Source organism: Cryptotermes secundus, unplaced genomic scaffold (genome assembly GCF_002891405.2).
Source record: "Cryptotermes secundus unplaced genomic scaffold, Csec_1.0 scaffold635, whole genome shotgun sequence".
In the NCBI taxonomy this organism is placed as follows: Eukaryota; Metazoa; Arthropoda; class Insecta; order Blattodea; family Kalotermitidae; genus Cryptotermes; species Cryptotermes secundus.
In genome coordinates this window covers 1,192,274-1,215,373 of record NW_019733328.1, presented here as the reverse complement: position 1 = coordinate 1,215,373, position 23,100 = coordinate 1,192,274, and the positions used below count along the sequence as shown (strand labels likewise).

General features: G+C 39.1%; 1 protein-coding gene across 1 annotated transcript; it reads left to right on the top strand.

The window, feature by feature from the left end:
- The first annotated feature begins 1,905 nt into the window (after nt 1-1,905).
- LOC111868045 (protein FAM114A2) lies at nt 1,906-18,751 on the top strand. The gene is made up of 10 exons (XM_023858394.1): nt 1,906-1,996; nt 2,226-2,918; nt 4,658-4,765; nt 6,036-6,156; nt 8,215-8,465; nt 9,733-9,838; nt 11,247-11,500; nt 14,013-14,230; nt 15,634-15,763; nt 18,066-18,751. The coding sequence occupies exons 2-10, from the start codon at nt 2,241-2,243 to the stop codon at nt 18,141-18,143; spliced, it is 1,944 nt and encodes a 647-aa protein (XP_023714162.1). The 5' UTR covers nt 1,906-1,996; nt 2,226-2,240; the 3' UTR covers nt 18,144-18,751.
- Nucleotides 18,752-23,100: the final 4,349 nt, after the last annotated feature.

Sequence of the window (23,100 nt, the reverse complement as noted above, 5' to 3'; positions counted from 1 at the left end):
TGTGAGAAACCACCCGACTTCCCTTTTCGTCGCCTCCTGTAACTCGCAGGGTCACAGTAGAGATATCGACCCTGCCTCCACATGGGAGGGCATATTCTTGCTACAGTTGTCCTCATAAACCCTCGGCATGGACCACCATAGAAAGCGATTTCCAACAGTACCTCCACTGTTGCACACAGGCTGTTGGTGCAGGAACCTGTATGCTTGCGAGTGTTTCCTAGAAATGGCTCTTCACTCTACAGTCTTGTGAAATGAAGAAGGTGGAGGGTGAGGATTTCTCTGCTGGTGCAGAAGAAGCCAAAGATAGATGGTAACTAAGCAGGTTAATCATTCCAAACATTTCATAGGACTGAATCCTTTTGGCTTAGATGTGACTGACTGTTAATCAGGCCAAATTTGGAGTGGACTGATATATGAAAATAAAAAGGTGAGTTAAATTACAGAAATGTGAGAGAACTGTCTGTATGCAAGATGAATAGTTGGCCTGTCAGTGCATACTTATAGACACAATTCTCAATATCAAGTAGGTGTGCAATGAATCTTGACCAAAAGAAATATACTGTATATTTGTGAGCATTGCAGTTCATGCATGGCAATTTGTTTATGATCTGTCAGCAGTGGGCGGCAGTTGTCAGCTCCATTAGGCGTTTGCCCTCTGTTACAATTAGTAAGTGGTGTATTCCAGCAAGGTGTGGTCTACAGGGTGGTATCAGAAAGTTCCCTCACTTAGTTGTAACTGCCTTGGAGAAAGAAGATGAGAGGAGAGGCCAAAGTTACACTTCTGCAAGGCAGTCATCACTCTACCATGTGACACTGCACTGTGAACATGCATTATTTTTACAAGAGTGCTTTTTAGACTTTTATGTTTCGTTTTGTCTGCAATAGATGGCAAAATTGAGCAACGTGTTTGCATCAAGTTTTGTTTGAAGCTCGGTAAATCTGCTACCAAAACCTGTGAAATGCTATGTGAGGCTTTTGGAAAACATTCTTTAAACCGAACAGAGGTTTTATAATGACATTCATGTTTCAAGGCCGGTTGAGTGTCAGTTGAAGATGAACATTTAGGGTGACCAAGCACCAGCAGAATAACAGAAAATGTGAAGAAATTCGAGAACAAAGACCATCGTCAAACAATCCATGAGCTTGCAGACACCACTGGAATCAGTTATGGAGTTCACCAGGAGATCATAACAGAGAATTTGAACATGCGCCACATTGCTCCATCACAATAATGGCCTGTCCAACTTCCATGCAAATCTGCCTCTGAATTATTGTAGTGATCACTTCATATACAGTCAGATGAAAATTAAAAACTGTTTTATGTATATTCTCTTCCTATTACAGATTTAATGTTTTTGAGCTATCACTGTATGTTGGACTAGTGTGTATTCATACAAAAACCGCATTTGCATCGTCACTCAGCCCAGTTCATTGTTATAATTATTAGGAGAAACAAGTTTTACAAGGCGTTCCATATCGCAAAAGCGCCATTACGAGCTAAACCTCTAACCCTCTAACCTACCAAAAAGCGGGACATTATTTATTTCATAGTATATGCTGAACTTTTGAAAGCACTGTTCTATTTTTTTTTTATAACCAAATACTAAACGAAACGGTAAATGTTATTGAAACTGAGCAACGGAACATCCAACATTAAAGTTAACTACGACTATAAATATTTGCTGTGACTGTCAATCATCCCACACATCTCAGATCAAATTAAAAAAACCCTACATGATTCCTCACCCCTCTGCTCACGTCTGTACCCGTGGCACTACCGGCCGCGTTCAGATTTGTACTATTTGATTATTCCGTTTATAATGTTACATCACAGGCACGGAACAGTTTTCGATTGTGATAATTTGGTTTGACCACGGGTTTGTTAACTCTGGTCGTGGGTTCGTAGGAACACGTAGGGTCTATGTCAGTGGGAATATAGTGTGTGTAGATTTCAGGTGTTTGTGTAGACTGCTACAGATTCTAATTGTATTTCATTGTAAGTATATAATATTGTGTGTGCATTTTGCACGTGCTTTTAACATCGTTACTTTAAAGGAATTTACGATTTGTTTTTGTTCCATGTCATTGGACTTTTATTTTGTCACTCTGCAACCTACATAAAAAGTGTTACATTGACATTGAAATAATGTTATATATCGTAGGGGAAAGTATTACGTTAACCTTCATTAATTCCTAAATAGTAATGTTATTGTTTCTTGCTTCAGTTCCAAATATTTGAAATGGCCACTTCTGATAGTGAAGATTTTGAGAGTGCAGATGAAGACATAGAAATTCGGAGTGATCACACAGCATTGTGTTCTGCTGAGAAAGAGAAAGAATCAGACGCACATTCAAGAAATGAAGACGGTGACAACAAAAGAGAGAAGGCTCTTGTTCACCTCATGAATGAAATTGGAAGTGGAAAATTGCAGGAATATGCTCCTAATTGTATAAAAGATCCAGAGGTCTTTGATAGTTGTAATGAGGCCGATAAGTTAGATAGTGCACACTTAGGAGCAGGGAGTGATGTAAATATTTCATATGAAGGACCCATAAAAGATAAAACCAAAGACAATAAAAAAAGGGAACATGTAAAAAGGCATCAAAAGCCAAGGGAACCAAAATCTAGTAGATCAGTAAAAAAGCTTGGTACCAAAATTTCTTCCAGTGTTTTATATACAAGTTCAGAAAGTGAACGAGAGAAAGTGAAACAAGATTTGCTTTCATCAGAAAAATGTGAGGAGACAAGTAACCGGGCTCTTGCTGATACTCATGATGAGAAAGAAGGAAAGAGCATTCAAAGTCCTTCACACAGAATGGAAAATTTGGAACAAGAACTTGGAAAGTTGTCTGTTGAGGGCAGAGAACATGATATAGCATCGGTTCTGGAAAATTTGTCACAGTCTGCATCAGAGAAGGTTTGTGGAAGTAACTTATGATAATTATAACTTTCTAGGTTTATATATCTGTGTGAGATTCATGTTTATGTCTTATTTATAATGATATACAAGGGTGGTTCAGGGTTGACATAGATTTTACATTTTTAAAAGAATCTTATGCCGTAATAATCAAGTTTGAATTTTTTCTAGATACTGTTTCTACACATACATTTTGTTCCATTTCCATTTTCGAGGCATTGAAGCTGGCAGCATAAAAAGATGTAGTCTGGCTGAGTAGTCAGTTCAGGACATGATGCTTGGGTTCAGTATTTGTTTAGTGTACATGCCCACCTAGGTGCTCAGTCAGTGGTCCAAGCAAGCAAGCAAGCAAGGACTACTGGTTGGCTACACCTGAACCTTAAGGGGGGTGGTTCATGAGTTCCTGCCTAAGGTTGCTGATGTTTGTTGTTAGAAATCGCAATTTTTTCAGACCAACAATAATATTCAACATATAAACACTAGACAGTTTCGAAAGCTACATGTGTCATCAGTGAGATTATCTTCAATCAAGAGAGGCGTGTTGTATTCATCCATTATGGTCTATATAATGATCTTCCTCAAAATATACAAAGGTTGAGTGATAATGTGAAGATTTTTAAATGCACACTGAAAAGTTTCCTCACAACAAATGATTTTTATTCAGTAGATGAATATATTTCTGCTAAGCTTGTATAACATTTAATAACTATATTCCTTGTAATTTTGTTTATGAATGACACTGTAAATTATGGTTATTTTGTGCTTTTGGTTGTGTGTGGCTATTTGCTGTTGACACAATTGTATTCCTGCAATAAAGTCTTATTTTGACGAGTTCACTATTCAGTCCGATTCGGACAACAGACTGGTGAATTCATGAATTATGTATGTATGTCATCAGTGTCAAATCTTTTAGGTGCGCACGTGCATTTTCATGCACTACATTGATCTGTTTTAGCAATATTACGGTTAATTTCACTGACCACACAACATGTTTTTATTATTGTCACACTACACATTTCGACCTCATCCTCAGGTGTACGAACACAGTTGCACAATCACACGCAATCACATTCGTTTTCCACTTATTTCGATCCTGTATCCTGTTCAGGCCTATGCTCAATAATATATGTCAAGTTCTTCTTATAAAATACAAGTTAAAATACTATTCGAATGTTAAAATTTAAAAATTTAAAAAAATTTAAAATTTTTTTCGTGAGTCGAAGTTCAGTTTCGATCACTGGTTATACAGTGCGTACAATCAAGTGCGCGCCGCGGCTGCAATTTGCCGTGAGTCATACCACCGCAGAACGGATGCAGTCACGGGGAGGAGTTGCAACTCCTCCCCGCGACTGCATCCATTCTGCGGTGGTATGACTCACGGCAAATTGCAGCCGCGGCGCGCACTTGATTGTACGCACTGTACTTTCACATTCACTTGTTTCCACTGTGTATAGTTCACTTTAACTAGTTATATTATTACCACTGGTTAAAAAGTTCATGAATTAATGTTCAACTTATCATGTTGGCTGCACTTTCAATTTTTGAAGGTCTCGTTGCTCTTCCACGTCCTCTGACGCTGGATCTGTTACGTTCCTTGTCATGATGGCTACTCATGCCAATTCTTCCAACTCAGACTTTGGCCATCACAAATTCTTTCAGAATATGAACTGTGATAGGTGACTTGTATTGCATGCTTCATTGTATGACATAGCAGAACTGTGGTTTCTCTTTCCCAACAGGAAACAGAAGCTGACGGTAACTGGGGAGGATGGGGTGGTTGGGGAGTCACCTCATTATTGTCAACAGCAACAGAGAGTGTGTCAACCTTAACTACACATGTCTCACAGGTACTGTTCCAGCAGAATCTAAACTTAATTCTTTACAAAAAAGTGAAGAACATTTTGGAAATGGATCATTATATTTTAACATTGATGAAACTTGAGTGAGGTTTGAAGTTCTTACTGCATTGAATATCAAGAGTGCAGTCTTTTGGGATTTGGTACCATGCATGCAATTTTGTAGATACAAATCAAGCTTTTTGGTGTTACTTTCAAGAAGACCATAGCCTTCTAGAAGAGTACCATCTTCTTGAATGTGATGCCATGTAGCCTGGTAAATATGAACTGTGTAGATAATACCCTTCATAGTCATTGCTCTGAGAACTTCAAATCTAACATAACCTTTACTTGATTTAAGATTCTCACAGTGAAGACTATGAAGAGTTCTGTCTCCAGGGATATAATGCCATATAGTCCTATGAAATTCGATATTTCAGGACTCTTTCTTGCTGCCTGCTTCACATTTCTTGCTTTGTTTACTCTTCAACCCTCAAGATGGAAGGGATGTATTTCACTAGCATTATTTCCAGAAGACAGAACTCTTCATAATCATTGCTGTCAGAAGCTCAAATCCTACACAGAATACTTAAAGTTGAATTAAAAGTTTAAGCATGTGAAATTCTTTGTAAAGGAGTCTCGACTTAGTGTTCTGATCTGTAAAATAATAAAATAACATTTTATGGATGAAATAAAAGGTTACATCATGTCTCCTAGATGGTGGTACCTCCATTGAAGATATGTTAAATAAGATATAGATATTAGACATGCAGATATAGAGGTACTCATATAGATACATATTAGTCTAGTGATAATAAACTTGAAGTGTTGCACTATGTTGAAGCTTAACATAAAATAGTATGCAAAGGATAAATGCAATTGGGTACAATCAGACATTTCAGTCGTTTTGTTTCATATTCACAGAGGTCCTAGGTTGGTCAGACACTACTTATCCTGAGTGAGGTTTGCTGGGGGTTTTCTCAGTCACTCCAGGCAGATGCTGGGATAATACTACAAAATAAACCACAACCCCTAACTTCCATGTGCTTTCCAATTATTATTACACAATCATCCCACCATTTGATGCTGCGAAGTCTTAGCTACTGACAACATCAGTAAATAAATTGAGAATATTGCAAAGACTAAGTAAACACTTGACCCTTACTTCAGTTGCCCCTAGTTACAGTCTGTTCTGTACCTCAAGCATGCCTCTGCCTTGTTCACAGAATTCTACCAAGTTTCTTAATAAAATTTATAATAACCTGTTTTCATTTGCCTTCAGGGCTTGAGTACTGTTTTGGAGACAGGCATTGGTGCTCCAGATCCTGAAGAACTAGCTTGGCTGGAAAAGAAGGAAGAACTGAAGCAACACAAGGAAAAGAAACAAAATGAAACAAATGAATGTAAGTATCACATGTTTCATCAATACTAAACACTGTGATGGGGTCTTTCACAACATTACTGTGCCATTTAGCTATGTCTTATCTTCTGATTTGGTTATCTTCATCATTGTTAGGCTTTCCATTAGCTGCGGATGCTTTTGTAAAGGACATTACAGTTTGAAAGTTACCTAGTAAGTTGCTGATTCTAAACCATGCCCGTATTAGGTAGGTTCCTTGGCATGGTACATTCTCAGGTGCTGCAGAAGTGGCCTTCAGATACAGTGCCCTGCTATGAATATATTGACAACGGCCAACAAGGAGTAATCCTCCAGCTGTTAAGTTAGACAGGAAGATAATGACTACCTCTGTAAAAAAGTAAAATGTCATGAAATGTTACAAAGGGCCTTGGGCTTGGAGGAGAGATTCATTTGAATGGGGCTCAGGGTATGGTCAAGTGGCAGGCTGTTGGAAGTACAGTGCTATTACACAGGGCCTTGACCATGGAAAGATTATTTTGAATGGAGCTGTGGATATTTGAATCTGAATTTATTTATGTTCTGTAAATCTGAGTTCAAGTTGACACCACAGGATATGGAACAAATCAAGTATGGGTACATAATATCTGTACCACAGTAGTTTTGCTTGAAAAGTTAATAAAAATATAATACACTATTAATGTTACCATGATAATTGGATACATACAGCACATTCTGCAGATAAGCAAAATGATATAATAACATGCTTGGGAATACACTTTAGCTTAGAATTGATACAAGTTACTGTTTGTTTACATTGAAATAATCATTTATGGAGTAGAAGGAGTGAGTAAATAAGTAACATCATATGTTATAACCATCAAAACAACAAATAAAGCAGGAATATCTTGAAAGAAGACAACAGGTGTTGGTATGTGTGTATATATATATATATATATATATATCTTACTTATTTAATGCTAGTGTAAATTGGGCTACATATTTCAACCTATAATTTAGGTCATCATCAGGTACCTCTCTGTGATCTATAACTCAAGTGATTAATGTTAGTGGTCAAGATATGGATCCATATTTATGAAACTGATCTCTGTTGTTGCACGCGAATGCATGTTTACAGAGTGAGTAATGCAAATATCTATTTCAACAGAACGTACTTAGCTCATGGACATCATAAAACGCGTCAAACCTTCTCAAGGCAGCTTCTTTCTCGGCCCTCCATTTTTCCTTCAGGAGTTCCATCATCTGCCGTGAGTCCATTATCTTTTTGTGAGATAACACTTTATACACCCGTAAATTCGAGTATTCGTTGAGGCGTGTTGAAGTTCGCAAACCAATTCTGACACCAAATGTAACGCATTTAGTTACTGAAGACACCGTTCAGATTGTTAATTGGTTTATTTAACAACCTACAAGTATCAGCTACAATTGATTACAACACTGTTGCGGGTTTCCACAGTTTACAAACCCTATGCACTATTCAGTTCACTCTGTCCTCAGTAGTATACACGTATTAATTACGATACGGGAGCTATACAAGTGTCACTGTATCAAACACTCCCAATTATTACTCAGTTATCACAAACTATCACTGTTTATCACAGACGCGTCCGGTTCTTCTTTCTGCGACAGCTGCTATATTCCAACTCAACTCTAACGGTTCACTGCCACGTCACTGCTGGGTGAGCGAGGGGTTGTCCTCCATTGCGCAACATGTCACAATATTTACAAAGTATACAAGAGCAATTTACATATGAACGATGTACACATCGAGACACACAATCCAATATTTCAGACAGTGCATGAACTTTGTGATAGATAGCACTAGATACACTACTTAGGAGGGTATATAAGCAGGAACAACTACACAATGTTTAGTATACAGGAAGGCCGCACTAGTCACACATATACGGGAGAAGTACAACACACAAAAACGTAAGTACACAGATTTGTAACATTTGATATCAAATCAAATTCAGTTACAAATGAAACCAACTACATTATATTTCCTTATCTTATCTTATATATGAGGACAACCATGATAAAAATCATGAAGATATTTATACTGATCTAATGCTTACAAAAGTTTCAGAGTTGCAACATCAAGAAGAGCAGAAAGCTGAAGCTGAGTCAACTGGTCTCTTTGGGTTTGGACATCTCATGTCTGGTGTGTCATCAATAACAAGACTGGTGGAGAGCACAGGAAGCAGAGTTTTGACTGGAGGTTTGGATACCCTGGAGACAATCGGCAAGAAGACAATGGAAGTGCTGCAAGAAGGTGATCCTGGACTGAAGAAGAAGAGAGCATTGTTTACAAATAGAACTGTACTCTCACAGGTACTGCATGTTAATGTGGTGCATACGCATGCTCTCTGTGTCTTGTGGTTCTTCCGCACTTGTTGATCTAATTTCTAAATATGCATTGAGGCTCATAAAATTGGAGGTCACTCTCACAGTTCCAGTCCTAGTATGTCTGTCATAGGGACTAGGTTGGTGCAGCCATAGGCATGAGACGTATGTTTTGGAAGCTTGAATCTGGGTTGGATTACCAGCTATCTTGAGAGAGGCTTTACGTGGTTTTCCTTGCTCACTATAGGCAGATGTTAGGATAGTATCTTCTGATAGATCTAATAAATCTGGTTAATTTTTAATATCTTCCTACCTCAGTTGCTGAACATGATGTGTGCAATGGCTGCATTACTTAAGACTCGGTTGAATTAATTTAGTCAGTCAGATGTATTAGCCATATGAAAAACCACCTAACATCTGCATGATGAAAGCTGTTGTAGCTCAGTCAGTGTAGTGACTATGCTGTGGGCTGAATGGCCCAGGTTTTGAGTCTTGTCAGGGAAGAGGTGTGGAATTCTGCAGAAGTATAACTCCCAGTGTGCATTTGGCAGCCTTGGCTGAAATGCCCTTGCTCTTGTTACCTTGTCTAGGGCTAGTGTCTGGCAGCCACAGTATGACCTTTTACACACTACCGGAAAACCATTTTCTATGAGCAGATGCATTATCCTGTCTCGGTTAGTAAACCATTGTGAAACAGTTTTGTCCAGACATCAGTTAATACTGTGAGAGACTCATTTCATGTAGCCCCAGCCACCGAGCTTAACAAAATGCAGTCCCAGTATTTTCTTGATTTTTGTTAACACATGTCTCAAAGTAAGCTGTATATATAGGGCCACGCCATAGCTCAAGCGGTTAGTCCCTGGCTTCCAACCCCGGTGACCTGGGTTTGATCCCGGGTCTGGTCAAGTGGGATTTGTGGACAAAGTGGCGCTGGGGCAGGTTTTTTCCGAGTACTTCGGTTTCCTCCGCCAATCTTCATTCCACAAATTGCTCCACAATCACCCTCACCTATCATCTGGGGCTGGTACAATAGGCCAGAAGTGGCCACAGTACAAGGGGCTTAGTCCCACCCCACTAGCAATAAAAAAAAAGCTGTATATGTGAGGAGTGAATTTGAAACATCGATTTGTCCATTGAATTATCTTCTTTAAATAAATGATAAATGTACAGTCACCATTATGCCCAGTGTTGTTGTGTGTTTGTATGCATGTATCCTTTGCTTTAAGAAAGCATTTTTGTGGGGGATGTATTGCAGGTGCTGAGAGAAGCAAAGGAGAAGGCTGAGAGAGAAACAAAAGAAGTTGAAGATAACAAGGCTGCAAGGAAAGCACATTTTGAAACACTATTTGATGATTATCAAGGTATTATCAAACTGGAAGGTGTCATTAGATCATTAGGTATTTGTTTACAAAGTGAAAGAAAACAATTCTTTATTTGTGTCTGTGTGTCTGTAACCTAGTATCAATGCCCAAACTGTTTCTTTAATTTGATGTGGGGGGGGGACTCACAAAACACAAGATGCTACTGATTTTCTGTCTTGTTTTTCCATAACAAAGTGTACTTTATATGAGGCCATAAATGGACTTTTCCGTGTACGTCATAAACTGTTAAGCAAATTTTGATGAAATTCCATTTGTGGAATCTTTGCATAATGTCAGCTAGCCATTTACATATTTAGCAATATTGTCCAATTTCAAAGACTATTTTACATAAGGCCATATATCACATAAACTGTTTAATGCATTTTGTTGAAATTTGATACTGTGCATCATTGTGGTGTTCAAAAATAAATTTTGCTCCTTTATCTCATAATTCTTTTTTGCTGGAAGGCGGATTTATCAGCAGTGCCTCTGGATGTGACACTTTCTCAAGACTGCGCTTGTTGTAGTGTCAGTTTCTTATTGCTGTAAAATCATTAGACTGCCATGGTGATTGTGTTTCTAAACAAAGAATTTAACACACCAGTGCCATTTTTGTCGCTCTAGCAGATTACATTACTAACTAGGCCTTCGCTTGATTTTCTACATCATATAGTGTTGGAGAATAAAGGCTGTGATATTCTGACTTTTTCACATTTTGAATCTTGCATTATAACTGGAAAAATATATTAATTTTAATGTTGTCTTGCCATTTATTAGTCATAAACATTACTCTTAATAGATTTCATTCATGAGTTCCTAATTTTAAGATAATTTATTTCAAAGTTAAACATACCCTATAAGACCTGGGTGTCTGAATTCTAGTAATGAAACGTCTGACACCCCACCATCCATGGGCCTGCTTCCCATGACCTTAGTATGATACAAAATGGTTTCTCCTTTAAGTGGGTCTCATGGTAGAGAAAAATGCATCTACAAAATACTTCAAAACAAGTAACAAAGAGGTTTCCGGTATCAGAATAAATATATTAAATTGTATGCCTATGCATCACTCCATGAAGGCATACATATTTCTTAGATAGGTAGAGAAGATGAGAGGCTAGCTTCATGCTGGAACAAACTTTCCGTTGGGAAAATTGCCCCCAGGAACTCACTGCTCAAAATGCTCTTGTTTCGAGTCTCTGAGCCTATGTGAATGAGGTAGTGAAAAGAAAAACCCAAAGTACACCTACCCAGAATTAAACCTCAGCTGTCCTAACCTTAGTCTGTTACTTTATGAATCAGCTGTTATGGTTCACTTTCAGAATTATTGAAAGGTTTAAATATGGTGCATGTGCTATGTGTAGCTGAGTCCTTGATATGTGACTAGATGTATTTGCAAACCTGTAAGGGCTGGTACACTTGGAAGCACTGGAGATGTTATCGAAGCAGTGCGACATCAAGCTGCAGTCCTTGCTGTTGACCAGCAGTGGGACAGCTCTTAGTGAGCTCCAACAGTCTCTGCAGGAAGTGAAGGATCTGTGTCAGCTCCCAGATGATGAAGACACCGAGGAAGAAGAGGGTGATGCTGTGGACTGGAGAGGAAAGCTCGATGCTGCAACTGAGGGACTAGGAGTCCCTGTTGCTACCGATAAACTGAACAGGGTAAGATTCTGACATGGTATCTGAGGCTTTCTTTGTATTATGTTTGGAAAACAATTGAATCAGAAGTATTCATCTGTTATGCCCCTAGGGCCATAACAGGGAATTGGAACGGGCCCAGAGGTGCCTCATTGGAAGAAATAGGAATGAGAACAGACTTGCCTAGCAGATGGCCAGTTTCAATTGTAAAACACTGAGACATCAGTGATGACATATGCTGTAACTTGAGCAATTGTAACTAAGTCATTGTAAAATTGCTGATGAATTGAAGTCAGTTATTATACAGTTATTATTATTATTATTATTATTATTATTATTATTATTATTATTATTATTGTTGTATACCTTAGGTCAGGAGTATATGAAGGCCATTTCATAGCAAAATGTTAGCAGGTGCCAAAGGCTGCTATGCTTGAGGCCACCTTAACTTTTTGAGTAAAAGTAACACAGCAGACACCGTGAATGTCCATATAGTCAGTACAAGCTCTCATAAGAGGACTTGCTATTGGATCAGTGGAGCACCTTGCTATTGTCACCACTGTCACTGTGGTGGTCTTGCATAGTATAAACAGTCAGCGAGTGTATATGTAGGACCTGACCTTGGGTGAGTAGGATGAAGGTCATCAGTTGAAGTCAATTCCATAACTATATACTGTACTACAGCAGCAGTGATGTAAATAGACAACCCCTAGTGTCACAAACTTATTCCACAAAAATCCCACCTCGCAAGGAGATTACGGTTAGACTGTGGTGACAGCAACATGTAATGATATGTTAAATTAAGTGTGGACCTCCCCTCAATCCTTAGTCCTCAAACCTGAGATTCTTTGATAGGAATGACAGTCTGTACTGACCCATTTGAGAAGCCAGTAAGGTACTGGGGTGGAGGGCAGTTCTTGATATATTTAGCAAGGAAGTTAGGGAGGCCTCTGAACTCTAGGATGGATGTAGCTCAGGTGCAGATGTGCCTATGTTAACTCCATTCCCCTTCTGAACTACCATTATCGGTACCATCTTCACTGTGGTCCGACTGTGATGGAACATCATCTGTAAGTGTTTCTTTATAGGTGGAAAGATTGTTCATATTGCAACTTTTATTTGGAACAGTTACTGCCTCATCGAGCATCTCACCACTTATGTTCTTGATGTCATTTCTTTCTTGTCCAATACTATTTCACGTTGATACTAATGCACTGTTTCATTTCTGTTTCTCTTTTCATTGACCACATACATCTGTAATACTCAGCAACTTGACCCAGACTCTGCCTTCTTGCCTTCCAGTGACAATTTTAAGGCTGCAGTCATTATAGAAGTCTGTTGTGAGTTCTCATTTACTCCTTGGCCTTCAGTAATCTTCTGAACCATCAGCAGGGGCAAGGCGGGGAGTCCTGATGTTTGCTGAAAGAGGTGTGCTCAAACCCCCCCCATCACTCAGCACATGCAACAATATGTAGTACTTACATCAGAGATCAGTGTATTTGTAACCTAGAGTCAAAGAGAATTTTAACAGAAAGAAATAACCCTATACTTGTATTTTTTTCTTATTCTTCTCTGTACTAAGCATTTTATATCTTTGAATGTTATTTCCATTTTGTACAGGTCAGTGGATGCAAAGTCTACCGTCACTTCCATCTTCCTGCTTGCCTTTCCTTTTGAATTCCTTGCCATCTGTTTGCTCTCTTTGTATGTCTCCTAATACCTGGCTGGACCATCTTTTTATGTTTCATGACACAGATGTTTTTTCTTTAAAGACAAATTCTGAAATCTTCTCAGTGTTTGTGTTATATCCATTGTTTTTACACAGCCAAGCCATTGTATTCATTTCACCTCTAATTCTGTTAACAAAGTCTGGATTTAAAGTTCTCCTCTGAAAATATTATTTCCAGTTCTTGTAAGATCCAAGGTTCTTACAGCACTGACCATGAAGTTTAATGTCTTATGAGATGGGACACCATCTAGCCTGGTAGGAGTACATTATTGTTTCAGAAGAAAATGCTGCATGTTCATTAAAAAAGTCAGTAAAGTTTTACCATGATATATGATGTTACATCCCAGAAGGTGGTAATCTTCTTATCCTTTCTTGTTTTTCTCTCATTAGTTCTCAGAAATTGTGGGATATTATGCCATGTAGTCTGATTCACTGTTCACTGATTTTGGGGGAATGTACTGCCTCCATCTTCAGGGTTGGAGAGTAAGCCAAGCAAGTCAGAGCTGTGCTTGCTGCTTGCTTCTTCCTGGTAGTCTTTGACTTGAAGATGGAGGCAGCTCATCATTTTGAAACACTGGTGAATATCAGTATGACTGTACAGCATATCATCGCAAAAGATTGTACTATTTGTAGTCAGTGCTGTGGGAACCTCAGATACTACATACATTTCTTTTGCTTGGATTGGTTTTGTTTCCATTTGTTTTTGTTCTTTTTGGAAGTGGTGGTGGGGGGGGGGGCTGGAGGCAACAGTTGTTTGTTTATATAACATCCAATGTAATGTAGTGTTACCATTTCCTTTTCACCTAGACATGGGACATGGCACAGGGTTGGCTTGGAGACTGTCGTGCCAGTCAGAAATCCCCAGACAGTGATAAAGTAGTTAATGCACGTGACATTCATCAGAAAGCAATCGCAACTCTGGCACAGTTTACGGCTGAATCTGTTGAACAGTTCCACAAAGCTGCTGAGCTCCTACTCATTAAAGATGGTCGGAGTCCCACAGAAGAAGCACAGACTTTACTGCAGTGAGTTGAATTATTGGTAAAATGAATTGTCATGTCTTGTACTTTCCTGGATAATAACAGAACATAAGGTCAGAACATCTGTATTATAGAGCAATAGTTCTTGTATGTGCTGGTCATGGTAGCTGAGTTTTTCTAAAGCATGCACTGTATTCACTTGTTTGGAAGCTGGGATCGTGGGTTCAGATTCCACTCAGGGCATGGATGTTCAGTGTTTGTGTGTATGTGTGCGTTTTTCTGTGTTTGTGTACAGGTAGAGGCCTTGTGATGAGCTGATCACCCACCCAAGGGGTCCTACTGAATGTCTAAGATCTAGTAAACTGAAGTCAAATGGGGAGTTTCATGGAAGTAGGCCAAGGCCCAAATTGGGGCTGTAGCACCACAGGAAAAAAAAAGTTCTTGTATGTGTCTGATGGAACTGGAACATAGTAACTGTTTCTTACAAACTTTGAGTGTGACCCCACCCCCCACTCTCTTTTACACTGTCTGCTATGGCTCAAATCATATGGGGATGCTGACTGAGATGTGGCATGCAATCATTAATCAAAAAGAAAATCAGGAAACATAGTACAGCCTGCACATTGTCTGCTGTGTGTAAGGTGAAAACCTCCAACTTATGGGAAACCCAAAACTTGCCTTGGTAGACACCATGCAGATGAGCTGCTTGGTCCCAGAGGCAGCAGTAAATCCAAACAAGCTTATAAATGCAGCCAGATGAAATTTGTGTTATTGTCCCAGTGGTAGTTCTCCCAGAGCAGCAAAGGTAAGGGGTGAACCTGGGTGGAAAAGGTAGGGGTAGGGGTTATGCATGCACACAATAAGCCTAGAAAGATGGAGAGGTCAGCCGAATACACAGCTGCATGGGTGTGTTCCACACAGCACGTTTATTTCAAGATTTGAAATATATAAAATAAATAAAGGAATACCTCAGATCGGGTTTCTTTATAACTGTGGATCAAACAGGATACCTATTTTTTGCCAGTGAATCTGTATTGGGGTTCTGAATTTTGGGTTCTCAAAGTAGTGATTATGAAGAATAATATCTTCTGAGAAATGACACCATGTAGTCTGGAAGAAGTTCACAGATGTTTCAGAGGAACGTGTAAGGTAAGCAAGCAGAGCTCTGCCTACCCCTTGACCCTGAAGTTGGATGTGGTATATTCCTATGATATAATGGTCAACTTCTGTTAAGTTATGCAGTAGCACATCCCAGAAGATAGTATTCTTCAGTATTAGGTTTCTTTGTGGTTACAAGTTTCTCTTTGGATTCAGATGAATAGTCAACTTGTCTAAATCTATTTGTACATGAGTACTGTTGTTACAGTCATTTCTAAGCTTTGTATTGAGGTGTAGTGAGAGCATGTGGCAGACCATTTTGTCAGTACTGTAATTTGCTTGTCTTGCAGGGTCACATCCATTCTGTCATCTCAAGTCAGTGCTGTGGCCACTGCCTTCTCTGAATGCCTGAATGCTGCCACAGAAAATTCATCTGATCCTGATGCTGTTAATACACTTATCACTAGTGTGTTTCTAGAGGTAAGGAGATTTGAGATTTTATTTTATTATGCATGTTGATCAGGGAGGAGGAGGGGGAATTGATGACAGAATATAAATATTGGCTGATCATGAAAGAAGCAAATGTTATAAATTTTACAAATTATTAATTTTGTACATTAAATATCATACACATTATATTTATTAATTAATTTTTGTGACACTGTGTTTCCAGAATTGAATCAGCATATTGATTTCTGTCTGTTAAATAACTAGTCTTACATAAATCTCATTGGCGATAACATACATATCATAAAGAAAAACGCAAAAGCTGTAATTGATGATAGTAAGGAAGTTGGTCTAGAAGTAAACCCAGAGAAAACTAAGCACATGTTGCTGCCTCGTCACAGGAATACAGGGCAAAATCATGACATAAAGATAGCTAGTAGATGCTTTGAATATGTAGCACAATTTAAATATTTGGGAATGACAATAAAATAACAGAATTTAGTGCAGGAAGAAATTAAGAAGAGATTGAATTCTGGTGATGCTTGCTACCATTCAGTCTTTTATCTTCTCATCTTCTGTCTAAAAAACATAACAGTTAGAATATACAAAACTATTGTAACATGGATGCCCAAAGCGTTTCTAGGTAATGACTAGATAAACACATTCTCATGAATATGCAACAATGGAAACTGTGTTCGCTGTGAGCTATGCTACAGCTAGTTGCTAGGTGAAGCATTACTGACAATGGAGGAGAGTGTTTTCTATGTGGTCCACGCCATGACTGTTGCTATGAAACGACAAGGTAAACATGCCCCTACAAAAGTAGAGAGACTTTTCTGTGGTGTCCATGCTGTGGCTGTATAACAAGAGCCGTGAGCCATAAGTTCAGAGTGATAGTGACAGTGAGAGTGAATTGAGCTAGGAGTGGAGAGTTCAAGTTCAGGTTCAAGACAGAATTGGTTCAGAATTAGTTATGAGTGACAGAACCAGTTTAGAGCAAAATTCTGAGTTACAAGTTATGAGTGAATAATAGCGGCGAAAGGACACCGACAGAGGTGAGACGAAACCAGCAGAGCTGGACAGAGGACTCGGCTAAGAAATGGAATATGACACATTAAGTCAGGTTGCATCATGTGGAAGACTATTTTTGAGTAACTGTAATTTAGTTGTAATCAGCTTATCCAAGAAATCGCTTCATCTAATCCGGAACCCATTAGCTTGGCGCATTACGAGGATATGTGGTACTATAATTTTGCTTGTGGTTCTGTATGGGTGTGAAAGTTGGTTTCTGACATTAAGGGAGGAACATAGACTGATGGTGTTTGCAAACAGGGTGTTGAGAATATTTGGATTGAAGAGGGATGAAGTGATGGGAGGTTGGAGAAAACTGCATAAGGAGGAGCTTTATAACTTGTACTCTTTGCCAGGTGTAATTAGAATTGTGAATTTAAGGAAGATTAGATTGGCAGGGCATGTAGCACGAATTGACGAGAAAAGGAATGCATATAGGATTTTGGTGGGGAAGCCAGAAGGAAAGAGACCACTAGGAAGACAAAGACATAGGTGGGTAGATAACATTAAAATGGATGTTAGAGAGATAGGATGGGGTGGTATGGACTGGATTGATCTGGCTTAGGATAGGAACCAGTGGAGGGCTCTTGTGAACATGGTAATGAACCTTGGGGTTCCATAAAATGCTGGGAAATTCCTGAGCAGCTGCTCAACTGATGACTTCTCAAGAAGGACTTGGCTCCATGAAGTTAGTTACATAAACAGTTTATCAACAGGTAAAGCACAGTGTTTTGTATATGATTCAAACCTTTTATGGTGACAGTATGCTTTGATGTCCTCTCAGGCTGTCAGCTGTGTCAATATTAATTTTGTATCTGATGTTCTAGGGGCTCTCTCTGTCTCTGTCAGATGTTGGTGTGATGAACAAGAGTTCACATGCTGTATGTATATACAGAGTAATATGTCAGCTTTCCTATTGTTTACCATGTGGAGAACAGTGGTGCAGTCAAGTTTGTGAGGAAGCATCAGTGATAAGCAACATGGATTGTGAGAACTGACCAACTGACTTCGTGCTCTGTTCCCTATATGGTCTAAGCTGAAGCACTCACCACTGACTGACCCTGCCCACTGTTCAACATATGTCCCAGACTGGGGCAGAGGACAGCTTTGGGTACAAATATAGCACAAAGACACAACACTCATCACATCAACTTCTGATGATGGAGACAGAGACTGCAGTCTTTGAGTCTTAAGACATGAACTTCACATTGACACAACTGATTGCCTTAGGTGATTCCATTGAATATCTTTGTTTAATTTTTAGGCAGCCAACAGCAGCTCATACATCCAGGAAGCATTCCAACTGTTGGTGCCTGTGCTGGAAGTTGCATTGATCAAGTAGGGCAGCTGCTGTGTTGTGTGTGCAGAATTATCTCACAGCAAGGAACCAGGACTGAAGTGAAGCAAAGCGCTGGGGAGTTTGACAACGCAGTCTTCGCTTCCAGTTTTATGTTATAACTTATCTTGTAGTGACATTCCAAGTGCATAAGCACAAATTGTATATTGTGGTAGCTCTGGTTTGTACTTCCTGTTCATGTGTGGCAGAAAATCAGACAAGTAGTATGCTGACATCTGTGGTACCAGTGTCAGCTTAGGTTTCTGGGTGGTGGATTCAAAGTTGCGCTCAGTTATCCTACCTTGATACTATCATCATAAGGCCACACTGAAGTTGATTTTTTAAATACTGTTGAGGCGTTGTTCTAGGGTAGTGATGAGGAGGGGGAGGGAGACAGGAAATTTACTAAAGAAGATGTTGAGTGTTGTGAATCTTGGATAGCAGGGTTGAAAGAAGAGGCAGTGAAATGAGGGGTGAAGGGTGTGAGAGAATTGTATCTGTACATAGAGGAATTAAATTTTGCATGCATGAAAAGTGCTGAAGTAAAGTTACCATGGTACTCAAAACATTAATGTACATAAAATAAAATAAACAGAACTTTTGTGTGTGACATATTTTCCAGTTTCAAGAATTGTTCCTAGGGACATGTTACTATGTAGTCTGCTAGATGTTTATATCATCTCAAAGGATTGTGCTGCTTTTATCTTCAGAGTAGAAGATTTTCTTCTGTCCTACAGACAGAGGTAGAATGTTCCTCCAAACCATTACCAGACATCTGCCAGACTATGGGGCTTCAAATCCTAAGGGGCAGTATTCTTCATAGTCTTCACTGTGAGAACCTCAGACATTTTTCATTTTGGTCAAATTGAGCAAGATAATAGTGGCCTTGTGATAAAGCAGATGATACAGACAATCAAATATCTTCATGGTATAAAGAATGCCTGAAACAGACATGATCAATGTAGAAACTTTTGCAGACACAAAATTATAAACGCATTTTCACCCAGCCTCTCAGTGGGCAATTTAATTGTTCAGCCCAGGGTTTTTAAATGCCAGAATACCTTCTGTGCATTCATTGACCAGAAAAATCCAGAAACACTCTGCTCATAAACTATGACACACAGGAATCTGAAACTTCGTGTATACCTTCTGGAGATGTGTCAGTACACTTTGAAGAGTATGGTACCTGGTATCACATTTCCCAGGACGTAGAGGAAGACGACACTTCTGACAACACCACCTAGTTTCGCCAATGTTTTTTTGTTTTTTTAAACACACACTGCATCTTGTTGGGCTACTGTCACTTCTAGCTGCTGGAAATTTCAGTAAAACATGATTCCTTGCCCTGCCATCTAGCCGAAATGGAGGGTCTTATGTAGGGACAATTTTTTGTGGCAAAATATCCGGAGGTTGCATTGATGATGATGCAGGAGAAGCTGATTCCACGCATGCAGGTGATGAAGGAACACTGGATATTTCCTTTTCATTTCCCAGAAGTAAGATACAGGACACAATTTTCATGCGGTACAGATATCAAATTCTTACTTCTTGATTTGACTCTACAAATAGTCAGAAGGTATTAATTGGTTATTGATGTCATCCCTCCTGCTGTCACTGAAGAGGAGAAATGGCAAAATACTTTCTAAACGATCCCATGCCATTGTTTTTGTAAACACTGGAGTTTCAGAAACTGGATATTCGGACCAATAGAGTTTGGTGGTAGATTTATTTATTTCAATCAAAAAAAACATCAAGGCCCAAAATTTTTTCAGTTCTGGTAGTGTCTGGTCAGTGTTTGAATGTGTGAATGTTTTGTGAAAGGGCATGGTGCAGCACTAATCACCTGGTTAGCATACACATTGGTTTGTTCGCAGTTATACTCAAGAAAATTATTTGTAATAAAAATTCACAAAAGACATAATAGCAGTCTTCTGAATGCATACAACGCTGTATGCTATATGATCATCATTTGAATGAGGAATGTTTGATGCATTAATATCTGACCTAAGTTGGATACAGGCCTCTACATACAGGAACGCTTATCCGACCACCAGTTGATGTGGGAGCAAAAGCGTTAAGTACTGTTATTCCTAAACATTGTTAATGTAAGTATTTATTGGCTATATTTGGTTTGTAAGCTTCTTTACCTTTCTTTTACATTCTTTCCCAGTGGGGAAATTGGGTTGGATCGGAAACTGACCACTGACCTCCGTGTAGTCCATGTGACTGTCACTTGCTTCACTACAAACTCTGCTACTCATATAAACAAATTAGACAAATTTGTTGTCCAGTTACCTGACTGCTGTCACTTGCTGTCCACTTAATATATTCAGGGGGAATGGAAAATAATGGAAACACTAAGAAATTTAGTAATAGAATTTGTGTTGGCTACATTGAAAGAAGTTAAGTTGGCAACACTCAATGTTCCTCCATTTGTTTACACTCTGGAGTTCATGTCAGTGCATTACTGATTGTGCTGAGTGACAGTCCATGTGAAACAATCAGAAAATGGGGAAATTTGTCCAGTTTTTTAAAGAAAGAAGATTATTTATGCATGTTTAGCTGGAGGATCTGTGACGAAAATTGCCACATTGTTAGGTGTATCGAAAGCGACAGTTTCAAAGGTTATATTGGCATACACGAATCACGGGAAGACAATATCAGTGAAAATCAATAATGACAGAAAGAGATCGTCATACACTGAGAACGATTGTTTCACAGAATCACAGAACTACTGCAACACTGGTGACAGCAGAAGTGAATATTCTTTTGAAGACTGTTTCCACAAAAACTTCAGTGTGAGCTTCATGAATCAAACATCCACAGTAAGGCTGCATTTGCTAAACCTCAGCTTGCTGAAATTAATGCTCAGATGTGTAAACAATGGTGTCACAACCATGAAACCTGGATATCAGACAACTGGAAATCCATGCATGATATGGTCAGATGAGTCGTCCTTCATGCTGTTTGCTACTTCAGGAAGAGTTTACATTTGGAGAACACCCAAGGAAGCCTGCAATCCGGAATGTCTGGTTCGGTTGCAACAGTGAAACACAAGGGAGGTTTTATGATGGTTTGTGCAGCAATGTTGAGGTACAGTATTCTGTTGGCTCCATTGTTACCCTTCATGGCAGAATTACTGCAAGGGAGTATGTGGACAGGTTGGGTAATCAGATGCATCCCATGATCCGGACACTGTTTCTGAATAATGATGCAGCTTTCCAAGATGACAATTCACACAGCTGGAACTGTTCAGTCTTAGCTTGAAGAGCATGAAGGTGAACTTCAGTATCTTCCATGGCCAGCATAAACACCAGATCTGAACATCATTGATCCATTCTGGTCAGTTTTGGAGATTAGAATGGGGAACAGATTCCCACCTCCGACATCTCGAAAGCAACTAGATAATCTTCAAGAAGAATGGTATAAAATTCTGGTAGATATTGTTCAAAATTTGTTCTAGTCCATTCCAAGAAGGATTGCAGTTATATTGAAAGCAAAAGGTGGTCCATTTCCATATTAATAAAGAAAAATATACAGTTATCTGTAGTGAAGAAAGTAGTTTTCTGGGATGTGGCACCGTGCAGATGTGGTGTTAACCAACGTTACAGAGGAACGTACCGCCTCCACCTTCAGGGTTGAAGGAAAAATAAGAAATCTGCTTGTACCGGTTCTCATGGTCTCTTCACTTGTGGATTTCTTATTTTTCCTTCTACCCTGAAGGTGGAGGCGGTACGTTCCTCTGTAACGTTGGTTAACACCACATCTGCACGGTGCCACATCCCAGAAGACTGCTTTCTTCATAGTCACTGCCGTGAAAACCTCAAATCTTGCGTAATATCTGTAGTGTTTACATTATTTTGTCCATTTCTGTATTTGTTTCCACTCATGTTAAAACAATGAGTTCTGCTGCGTAAAACAATGAGTTCTGCTGCGTGCAATGTAATATGGTTTCTAAGGTGTGATACGAACAATTTTAGATGAGAACTTTAATCCTTTTCATGCTACAGACATACATATATATCCTTTGATACTTCTTTAGTCTGAATTAGCAAAACAAACTCAGTTTAGAAGTGGCTAATTATAAGAACTTCATGAAATGAATATGTTTATGGAGTGTCTCACAGATGGATTTTCTTTCTGTGCCAGTATTATTGCTTACTGTGCATGATTTATAATACATTAATATAACCGAAAAACTATGTTCCATGTAGCTTTAAGTGTAATTTGTGATCAACTTTATGAAGTTGAATGCAGGTATCTCTGATAGAAACAGAATTTTCTTTCAAGTTTCCTAAACAGAAGTATTCTATGTATGTTGTAGCTCACAGTGGCCTTTCCATTTCAGTAAGGAGGTGGATTGATGTAAATGACATGTTCATACTTCAAGGGTGAAGGCATACCAAGGAAACTGGCCACTGCAATGCCACCACAATTTTCGAGAACTGTTATCAGCTTGAGTTGAACACATGTTACTGAATGGAATAGAGCAAATTGAGGAAACTGCTTTACCGTTTCCTCAATATGCTCTGCTCCATTCAGTAACATGTGTTCGTCTCAGGCTGATAACAATTCTCGGAAATTGCTGTTGCCAGTTTCCTTGGTGTGCCCTCACCCTAACAGGCACTGGTGAGAAACTTTCTCTTGGTGAATATAAGCAGAGTGATATTAAATTTTCCAAAAAAAAAAAAAAAACAAGTAAGAACCTACTCAGTAAAAGCGATCAGGTTGCAAAAGTATTTATTGCTCTTCCTGCGAAATAGGCGTTCGGTGGAGGGAGTAATACGCAATAGGCCAATGCTATGATAGCATACCTTCTTTCCGATCGTGCTCTCGGCGCTGGAGGCGGCCATTTTGAATCTACAGATTTTCAGCTGCATAGAGATGGCAACACTATTACCTTTATGTCGGCACCGAGGCGACTGCGGCCATGTAACTCACCATTTGAATTTTGACTGGGTGG

Coding starts and splice junctions, on each gene's coding strand:
- LOC111868045 (XM_023858394.1), top strand. CDS start 2,241: ATGGCCACTTCTGATAGTGAAGATTTTGAGAGTGCAGATGAAGACATA. Junction 8,466..9,732: donor ATAGAACTGTACTCTCACAG/GTACTGCATGTT, acceptor GATGTATTGCAG/GTGCTGAGAGAAGCAAAGGA. Junction 14,231..15,633: donor GAAGCACAGACTTTACTGCA/GTGAGTTGAATT, acceptor CTTGTCTTGCAG/GGTCACATCCATTCTGTCAT.